Raw genomic sequence first — 10,843 nt, forward strand, 5'->3', positions numbered from 1 at the left:
TCTTTAGTCACTAAATCAGTCTCAGTCCAACAAGAAGTATGTGCCATCTATGGTGATAATTAGCACTTTGGTCTGTATTCTTCACCTTCATGTGAGGCCTACCACAGTCAAGCCCTCCCCCACACTATGGGTATGGGAACATGGACATCTTTATAGACACAGCACTTTGTCCTCCCTCCTTTCCTAGCCCTGCCCACATTTATTTTTTTTATTTCTTTTTATTAATTTATTCTTGTTACATCTCAATGGTTATCCCATCCCTTGTATCCTCCCATTCTTCCCTCCCTCCCATTTTCCCCTTATTCCCCTCCCCTATGACTGTTCCTGAGGGGGATTACCTCCCCCCGTATATGCTCATAGGGTATCAAGTCTCTTCTTGGTAACCTGCTATCCTTCCTCTGAGTGCCACCAGGTCTCCCCCTCCAGGGGACATGGTCAAATGTGAGGCATCAGGGTACGTGAGACCTGCCCACATTTATAATCCCTAATGAGCTGTAGTGTAGTGGGTATATGAAGGCAAGGCAACTGCAAAGTTCTCACATGACCCAAGCTGATGTGAGTGGGTGCTAACCTTTTAATAAGCAATAAAAGCTGCTTCCTTTCCAGAAGTTTCTCCTTCTCCTCCTGCATCCCCAAAACCTGGACCACTGATTGTCTCTCACCACAGCTCTCTAGACATGGGGCAGCACATCTTTTTCTTGTTCATTGCTTTATCACCTCCTAGACACTCAACAAGAAACTTCTAGAGTCTTTGGGGGTAAGACCTTCTCCACAGGCCAGCAAATTCCTCAGGCAAGCCCTGGGACAGGAAGAACACCGAGCCTTACAGTCTCCTACTTCTCGGTACTTCACATCGGCTTCATGGAAGATAGATACCCAGCTACTCTTTGGCCCTCGGAACCCTAGGCCCTCAGATCCAGGCCACGGTAACAGTTCTGTTTCACTCTTCCCTCAGATCTGTTTCCCAGCCAGTCCCTCGGTGTCGTGCCTCTCAGATGTCATCAGGCACCATGTCCTCTGGTTTCACAGGGTCCTCAAAAGTCTTTGCTGAAGTCGCTTTCTCTGGCTAAAAGTGAAGCATGGTTATCTTTTCTCCTCTGAGGGTGAGGAGGATAAGTGGTGAGACCTATGGTGTCTTCATCTTCAACTTTTTCTTGACCGCCCCCACCCCAACACACACACAGCCCTTTTTGCAGGCTGAAGGTGTGATGTCGCTCGTGACTTCAGAATCTCTAGGCCTCCCTGAGGTTCTGTGACCTCACTTTAAAATGCCAGCCTAAACTATACTGAACTCGACCCTTTACGTGTGGAGTTAAAATGGGAAGCTTCTGCCGGTCCGATGGTTGCTCAGCACCGACACTGTCTGGTGGGGCCTTCACCCACTGCTTGTGTCGTCCTATAGTCTGTCATAGGCTGCACAACATCACACTGGTCACCATGAGGACAAAAACAGGGTTGGCTGCATCGCCCCTGCTGTGGCGGTTGGGTTTTTTTGAGAGCAAAGCAAATTAACAGGTGAGAGTAGGGTGGCTAAATCTCACCTTGATTGCCATGCCTTAGACCATCATGTTCAGCTGCTTCCTTCCCTTACAAGATGCAACCATTTCTTTAGTTAAGTACCAGGTGAAGTAGAGACCTGACCTGAGGCACTGTGTCCTATCAGAATAAATCAAGAGAGAGGGCACGAGGGAGAGAGAGAGGGGGAGAGGAACTTTAATCTCTGGTTTGACTAGTTTGGCATATGTATCTTCAAACTTCAGGAATATTTCTCACATGACTGTGCGAGGGGCACATGAAAAGTTCCTGAGGAAGGAACGTTACAAATATTGTTGAAACGACTGAGCAGGAGGTTCGTGTGGTGTGTCTCCGTGTGCGTGCAAGGTCCCAGATTGCATGTGGCAGGCTAATGTGCTCACACAGAGAAGCCGCTCTACTCTGCAGGGTGCTCATCGTGCAAAGTTCATCTTGAGTGATGGAAACGCTCTCTGTCTTCTGGAGATCTGGTTCAGGTGTGTGTGTGTGTGTGTGTGTGTGTGTGTGTGTGTGTGTGTGTGGTGTGTATAACCAGTCCAGGGTTCTGCATACCGGTTTCTTTGCCCCTTCTCGCCACTTGTCTCTACTGGTGAGTGGCAAGCTATGTGTCAGCAAGAATTTTCATGGTCCCTTGTCTTTCTTTCCAACAGGCATCTCATGCTTGTCTCCTGTGAGCCCAGCTGGTAATTATAGGGCAGTCCCCATAGACACCAGAGACAGCAGCCTCAGCATAGGAGAGATCAGCCCCCAGTGGGCAGTTGGTGCATGGCATGGCTGGCCTCCCTAGAAGCAGCTTCCAACAACAGAAGGAAGTAGCACAGAGCCCCCTGTGCTCAGCCACTTACCAACTCACATGCATAGACCGTGAATCTTACTTTGTTTTTAATCTGAACTAGCTCAAAGATCCGACCTTCTTATATTCTGTATCCCCTTAGTTCTACAGGAAAGGAAGGAAGCAAGGGAGAAAGAGAGGAGGGAGGGAGGGCACATAGAAAGAAAAATCAGACATGGCTTCTACTCCAGTTTTGCTTCTACTGACCATTCAGCTCGAAGCACGTTAGTGGTCTAGCCTGAGCCTCAGTTTCCTCTCCTATTAATATCACTGTCAACCGTTGTGCCCTTCAGAGAGATCATTTGCATATGGGTCTGTGTATGGGTATGTGAACTTGAGTGTATATACACTCAGAGGCCAGAAGAGGGTGCCGGTCTCTGGAGCTGGACTTACCAATGGTTGTGAGCCAAGTGATATGGATGCTAGAAACCAAGAGTAGTCACTCTGAACTGAGAGCCATCTCTCTTGTCTCGAGTTATATAGATCTTTGTGGTGGAATTAATAATCACAAGGATGACCCTATAGAATCACAAAAATACTTCAGTTGCAAAAGGTTCTATTCAGTATAATATTGGTGGCGAATATTTTATTGCATTCCAATAACTAAAAATTGGTCAGCCATGTATGGAATTATATATCTTCGATTAGTGAAAACATTTACTCTGTGTAACTTATAAATCATTACTTAAGTGGGCCATTAAAGAAACACTAAGTATATACTGTGTGCTATCAACTACCAAAAGTTAGGGATTTAGAAGAAAAATGACCAGACTATGTATTCAGATTTATGGTTATTGAATGCTCTGTGGTTTTTAGAATTCGAACAAGTATTTCCTTACAGTTTAGAAGGTGGTTTTTACCGCCCGTGAGTCCCACCTACATATCTGCACTTGAGCTTTGTGGCAGCACCTTACCCTTCCCAGGTGATTTGTCCTTTTTTTTTTTTTTTTTTTTTTTTTTGATTGGGGATTCTTTCTGCATTGCTGCTAGTAGTCTGAGCTCTAAAGGGGAACCTTGTTGATTATGACTGTGTAAAGGCACAGCTGTTCTAAACTCTGCTCATATGTTTTAGGCTTATGGCTGGCTCCACGAAGACACAGGTCCAGACTCTGACCCGGTTGTCATTGTGAGATTCCTAGGGACCACAGACATGAGTATTGATCTGAGGACACTCCTTCTAAGTGTTTGTGAACAGCTGGCAGTCAACTACCGGTGTCTGGTTCAGAGCTTTCCTAAGAAGATCCACGACCTTCGTGACTTATTCATAAACCTGTTGAATGAGTCTTCACTGCAGAGACCTCTGGTGATAATATTCGACGCCCTAGAGCAGCTCTCAGAGAGTGACGATGCTAGGAAGCTCTGGTGGCTACCTGCTCACCTTCCCCGCTTCGTACGGATTGTCCTCTCCACACTGCCCAACAAGCATGGGATCCTGCAGAAACTAAGGTGCCTTATCCACGAAGAAAACAACTACATCGAGCTGATTCCTCGGGACAGGAAGATGTGCAGTCAGGTCCTCAAACACCAGCTGCTGAGGGTCAAAAGGAAGGTCACATCGGGCCAGCAGATTTACGTAAACAATGCCTTCTCCAAGTGTACGCTGCCTATGTTCGTGAACCTAACTTTCAGGGAGGTGAGACACTGGAGATCTCACAAGGATGTGGATGAATCCTCCCTCTGCGTGACTGTCCATGAAAGCATAGAGCACTTATTCTTGTCCCTGGAGAAGAAGTGTGGTCAGAAACTGGTCTCCAGAGCTCTGGGTTACATCACCATGGCCAAAATGGGTTTGAGTGAGATGGAACTGGAGGACGTGTTAGCCCTAGACAACAGCGTTATGAGCGAACTCAATGAAAACACCAGACCCAGCAATCCCCTACGAGTACCTTACCTGTACATCGCACGGCTCAAGGAGGGCCTCAACGGATACTTAATAGAAAGGCACGTGAAGAACGTCACGCTCTTAGTCTGGGCCAACAGACACCTGCAGCTCATAGCTCAGAAGCTGTATCTGCAGGAGGACAGCAACCTCCGTGAAATGCACACAATCCTGGCCGACTATTTTCTAGGGGTGTGGTCAGGAGGCCGGAGGAAAGCTTTCTGCCTGGAAGACCCCTATCTGAACGGTTGCCTCGACTTAGAGAACAGAAGTCTGCTTGAGGAAGAAAAGCACTTCATGGAACAAGCGTCCTTTGACAGGCAAGCCCCTGACCAGCCCTGGGTTTTCCAGTGCAACCCACTAGAGCCTGACATCTTTTTTGTCAATCACCGGAAAATGTCTGAGCTCTTGTACCATCTGACAAGGTGTGGGAAAACGGATGACCTGCTGTACGGAATCATCATGAACTTCAGCTGGCTCTACACCATGATCAAAATTGGCCAGTTTGACAAAGTGCTTGCTGACATAGAACTGGCTTACAACTACTCACAGGAGAAGGAGTTGAAGTTCCTGGCCAGCACCCTCCGAGGCATCAGAAACAAGGTCATTGTGTCCCCGGGCTCCCTTTCAGCAGAGCTTCAGCAAAGGCTCCTGCCTGTCGTGAGTTCCCTGCCCAAACTCCGACACCTTCTCCTAGAATGTGACAAGGATGGACCCAAATACTGCTCCATTGTTCCTCTTCATTCGTCCATGGATGTGACATACAGCCCTGAGCGTCTCCCCTTAGCATCCAGCCACCTACATGTCACAGAGATCCTCCCCACCTGTAACCCTAGCACTGTTCTCACGGCCTTAGAAAACGGCTCCATCAGCACGTGGGATGTAGAAACTCGCCAGCTGCTCCGGCAAATCACCACAGCCCAGTCTGTCATCCTGGGCATGAAGCTCACCAGCGATGAGAAGTACCTTGTGGTTGCCACGACAAACAACACCTTGCTGGTTTATGACAATGTCAACTCCTGCCTGCTGTCTGAGGTGGAAATCAAAGGGACCAAGCATGGCAGTGGCTCCACCTACATCAATGGGTTTACACTCTCTGTCAACCATGCCCTGGCGTGGCTGGAGGCCAGCAAAGATGTCACCGTCATTGATCTGCTCTATGGGTGGCCCCTTTACCAGTTCCACTGCTGGTATGAAGTGACCTGTGTCCAGTGCTCCCTGGATGGGGTGTATGCCTTCTGTGGCCAGTACCTCAATAATACCACCATTTTCCACTTAGGGAGTGGAGAAAAGTTATGTACAGTGACGTCAGAATTTTCCGGCGGCTTTGTAAAGTTCCTTCTCATCTTGGATACGGCTCAAGAAATGGTCATGGTAGATAGTGAGGGAAGCCTCTCTGTGTGGAATACAGAGGACATATCCAACCCCCAGCTGACCGAAGACTTTGACTGCCGAAAAGAAGACAGTGAAGTGGTGAGCATTGAGCTTTCGGAGGACCAAAGCGCAATTCTGCTCTGTAAAGCTCTCAGCATTGAGCTCTTAGACACGGGCATGTGGAAGGTAGCTGAGAAGTTCAGAGCCAGGCACAACGAGCGCTTTATATCTGCTGTGCTATCCAAAAACGGAGACTGTATCATTGCAACCATGGAGAACACCCCAGCCGTGTTCTTCTGGAGGCGGGACACAGGACAGTGCATGGCAAGCCTGCAGGAAATCTCAGGTACCATAGTTAAGTTGGTAAAATCTAGTCACCACAATATGCTACTGTCTTTATCAACCAGCGGTGTTCTTTCCATCTGGGACATAGACATAATCACAGCAATGTCCAACATCGATAAAACTGGCAAACCCATCCAGAGCCTGGTGTTGCCTGCCAGAGGGGAAATCATTTACTCTCTCGATGGCTCTGATTGTGTTCATAAATGGAACTTCAGCAGTGGATTCATTGAAGCAGTATTTAAGCATGAAGGAATAGTGGAACATTGTGTGCTAACATCCACCGGAGACATAATGGTGACATCAGATGACAAAAGCAGCCAGTACGTCTGGCACACCAACAGTGGGGAAAACCTCTTCCGAATTAATGGGCAAAGAATCTCTCAGCTGCTGATCACACACAACGACCAGTTTGTGGTCTCTCTGTGTGAGGAAAATGCCTCCAGGGTTTGGAGATTGGCCACAGGCCACAGGGTCTGCAACATCTTGACCACTTTGCAAAACGCCTTTATTACCTCCGCCAACACCTTCGTGGTGGGAATGACAAAAAGCAAAGTGCTGGCAGTCAGTCTTTGGACTGGCAGTATCACCAAGAAATTCTGCTGCGAAGATGGGATCACCATTGTGAATTTTAAGTTGATCCCCGACTGTCCTGATATCGTCGTATTTATCACCTCCGCTGAGACTGTAAACATCTGGAGTCTGACTGAGGAAGTGATCTGTCGACGTGTGCAGCTTCCAAGCAACTTCTTGAAAAACCTGGAGGATTTTGAAATTTCTCCCAATGGGAAGCTGGGCATTATATCCCGGGGAGATGAAAATATCAATGTACTGGACTTACACAATGGGAAACTACGGGTAGTTCACGCCTCTGGAGTCATCTGGAGGCAGAAGCTCTCCCGGGATGGTCGCTACCTGGTATATATTTGTTTCCGCAATGGTGAGGAGGAGGAGGAAAATGATGCGACATCTAGCTTAATTGTAATGAGACTAGCTGATGGCAAAAACATCGGTGCTTGTTCCCTCTACAAAACGCCAACTTTTCTTGCACTTTCTCAGAGACACCTGAACATCATCGTTGGCTTTGATGATGGGAGTATAGGAATCTACACAGTCGTGGACCGTGTAGACGCTGCACTGAAAATCAAGATTGCCACTTCGAATAGCAGACAGATTTTCAACAGTACAACACAGACATCCAGGCCAAAGTCAAACAGTTACTCCTTTAAAGTGTCTGTGGACTGCTTGTGGCGAGAGTCCACTGAGGTCTTTGCAAGAGACAGTCCTATCACAGTGAGTGACTCCTCTGAGTCCAATGAGGCAACACCCTCCAAGAAACACAACTCCTGTTATGATCGGGTGTGTGCTGCCCTAGAATCCCGGGGCCACAGCTACACACCAGATAACTGAGATGATGTTTATCCTGCTTAACTAAAAACACATAATCCACATACAACTGAAAAAAAGGAAAGTGCATCTTCTGCGTCATAAATGATAAGCTGCCCGTTTCTTAAAAGCAGGAAAGATGCCAGAATTCTCAGTTTACTAATACCTTCATGAAAGGAACAAAACTATGAGACTCAACTTGGGTGCCATCTTTTTGTCCAAATGTATTAGAAAAGTGTAAAACAAACAAACAAACAAAAAACAAAAAACAAACAAAAAAAAAAAAAAAACCTTCCAGAAGTGATAGTGAAATAGCCATTTCACCTAGAAAAAGGAGGATAGAAATCTCTTAAATTTGCTGTGTAATAAGAACCAGCACAATTCACTATATTGATTCAGATGAGGGAGGCTAGAGTCTAGGTAGACCAGTTGGACTAGAATTAGTTCTACAGAAGCCAGTTGAAATCATGATGGCGGAGAACTGTTTGACTCTGAATGGGGTTATGACAGCAAAATGCAGCCTTAATATCTCCTCTCGATCCTGACAACTGTGTAAACACAAGAGGTCTAAAGGTGCAAAAGTGTGTAAGGAAGATGTCCGCATGTGTTCAGGTTTTCCAAGACAGCACATAAAACGTGTGAGATGGTGAACAGACGGACTGGGACTGGGACTGGGACCACTATTATAGGGCTACCGAATATGGAGAGTTGGTCTTCACTAAAATACACTCACAACGAATGACTGCATGCAAGGGTTTTTGTGTAAGGGGGTATATCATTTTTAAACTGTTTCTTTCTTGGGTTGCAGAAGAACCCACTTAATAATAAATCACAATCTTTCCACACCTTTTTCTTGAGGCGCACATTTGTGCTGCGTGTAAAGAATTCTAGGAGGGGCATGACAGGTTTAGTCAAGACACCTGTTCCTTTCTTTCACTGTACCAACAAGAGTCTGTACTCTTCAGTGAGTTGTTTGGAAGCCTCGGTTTCCCAGACCCCTGCAGTACCGTAACAGAAAGCAAGCTTTTAGACACGCCATCTCAGAAACACTGGTGACGTTGCCTTACTCTCCTTCCTCCTCTCTGCTGTGTAAAATGCAGATAAATGACCAAATACTCTGGGACAAACTGAATATGCCTGTCTCTGTGCTAAAAGATCCCACACATCCTAAGGACGTCCAAAGGTTCTTACCCGCCCTGTTTGTAACCAGTTTCTTACTTCCACACACTGTACGTATGCTTCTTTACCTGTCCACGTCCAGACTGAGGACTTTCCCAGGCTTCCCACTTCAAAGCAGAAACTATGACTTTTTTTTTTTTAATTACTTCACCAACTTAAAGGAAAATATATCTCAGAAGGTGGAAGTGATTTTCGTCCTTCCAGGTCCTCCATGTGGCATGTTCTAAAAGACCTTTCCCCAGGGGTCAGTAGTGGTGGTTGATTTGATTGTCTTTGAAAGTGGAAGCTGTTTGGAACAGTGAACAAGGAGCTGGCTTTATTTTTGGAACAGTGAACAAGGAGCTGGCTTTATTTTCATCCCAGCTCTGCTTCTAACTCATCACGCTCCTGTAGCCTCACCTGTAGCCTTACGGTGTAATTGGTTTCTTTTTTTTTGTGGACTCCAAAATAAAGGAGGCGATGGGCTCTGCTGCAGCCTGTTACCCTGGTGGGGATGCCAGGAGCATGATGAGAAAAGCATTACACAATGACATCTTAATCTCTGGCACGATGGGCAAGAGAAAATGACAGAAACCCGTAGGAAATGCACGTCGATTGTGTTTCACTGGTGAAAGGATTTCACATGTAAGCACTTAGAAGTGTCAACATCCTACTCCGCGGTGAAACACTTTTTTTCCGGCGTGTCCCTCCTAGTTTAGCCACCAGCTAGTAGGTGGGAGCCCAAGGCCAGCTGAGGTCCATAGTCCCATGATCTGGAGTCCACTCCTTCAGCTCCTCACCAACACACTCTTCTTCCTGTCCCCATGCCATACATTTCTAACAATTAAATCCCTAGATGAATTCAATGTAGTGTGTGAGTGTTCCGTGTAAAGACCACTAGAGGACTACAAGTGACTTGAATGATTTTCCTAGTGCGTTTGCAACTGATAGCTCATATTGAATGTTTTTAATGTAAAACTTTGTATCGTTGGGATGAATTCCCCAATCAGAGATTTATATTTTCATAAATGTTACATTTAGTTAAATTTTGTTACAGAGTTGTTACACTAGACAATTATTTCGGTGTTCAAATGATATAAGTCTTGTGTATGTATGGTTTGTACGAATAAAAAATGAGCTACTTAAACCTGAGTGTTGCTGGTTTTTCATCACCGAGGCTGGCCATAAGGGATTATTCAAATTTACTAAGTCCCAGGGGCTGCACCAGAACTATACCAGGAGCTGTCTAGGCACAAAGCCATGGCATCTGCACAACAGCCTCTGAGTTTGGCACTATTTTCACTTCACATGTATAAGTGAGAACACTTAGCAATAAAGAACGTGGACATGGTCCCAGTTTATCAACAGCATCTCTGTTAACTCTCAAAGCACATCAAAAGAAAGAATCCAGTAGCCAGTAGTCACTTGGTGACAGTAACCTCTAAGGTATTTACTGGTTTACTAAAGATTACCAGAAGTCATCGAAGGCGCCTGAGTTTGGTTTTTTTTGTTGTTGTTGTTTGTTTGTTTGTTTGTTTTTTCTCCAGTATTCAGAAATAGCTAATGAATTCAGTCAACAAATATTTACCTAATCACAAATTGTGCCAAGAACACAGAGGTAAATAAAATAGCTCTTGCCCTCTAGAAGTTCAGAGTTAATAAGAAAATAGAGAGAAAATAAGTTATCTGTGTACACAGGACACTTCCTCTTGTGGCTGGAGCAGGTAATGGCCTAGGAGTAGATTCACTCACAAATTCCCAGGTGAGTGAGCAAGACCTAAGAGAACCTCCCCAGATACCTACACACACACACACACACACACACACACACACACACACACACACACCTTTGGCTTGAGAATTCCTATATGCACCACTACCACCCCAAAAAAGGATCATTTTAAACACTGCAACATCAGCGGTGCTGTAAACAATTGGATGAAACCTTATACGTAGTTCTCAACAAAACAACTACTCTCAAAAAAACAAACACACAAAAAAACTTCAAAAATCCAAGATTTAAAGAAAACTACCCTCCTCTCTTTATGGCTGAGATGAACCTCAAAGTTTCTCCCAAGACAAATTTCAAAGTCCTTTGTGATCAGAATAACCTAACTCATATATAAATGGACCAGTATCCCCATAGAAATTCCTGACAAGGCTGGAAGTTGAACCTGAGCGTCATTTATTGTGACAAGAATTTTTTTTCCTTCGTATAATTTCCCTCATAAATCTACCATTTGAAATTGCACAGCTATTTTAGCAAGAGAAAAGGACTGAAAGCCACTGAGTGTTCTCCCATAGAGTGTGGCAAATGCCTCTGGAGACAGCGGGCATCT

At 45.5% G+C, this 10,843-nt stretch overlaps 1 protein-coding gene across 1 annotated transcript in view; it reads left to right on the top strand.

Moving 5' to 3' along the window:
* Nwd2 (NACHT and WD repeat domain containing 2) overlaps window positions 1-7,593 on the top strand; it is a 142,349-nt gene extending 134,756 nt beyond the window's left edge. Inside the window, exon 7 of the mRNA XM_051164787.1 lies at window positions 3,438-7,593. Within this exon, the coding sequence (XP_051020744.1) occupies window positions 3,438-7,370 (3,933 nt within the window). The 3' untranslated portion in view covers window positions 7,371-7,593. The remainder of the gene's footprint in view (window positions 1-3,437) is intronic.
* Window positions 7,594-10,843: the final 3,250 nt, after the last annotated feature.

The sequence above is a fragment of the Acomys russatus genome, chromosome 22, assembly GCF_903995435.1.
Source record: "Acomys russatus chromosome 22, mAcoRus1.1, whole genome shotgun sequence".
Taxonomy (NCBI): Eukaryota; Metazoa; Chordata; class Mammalia; order Rodentia; family Muridae; genus Acomys; species Acomys russatus.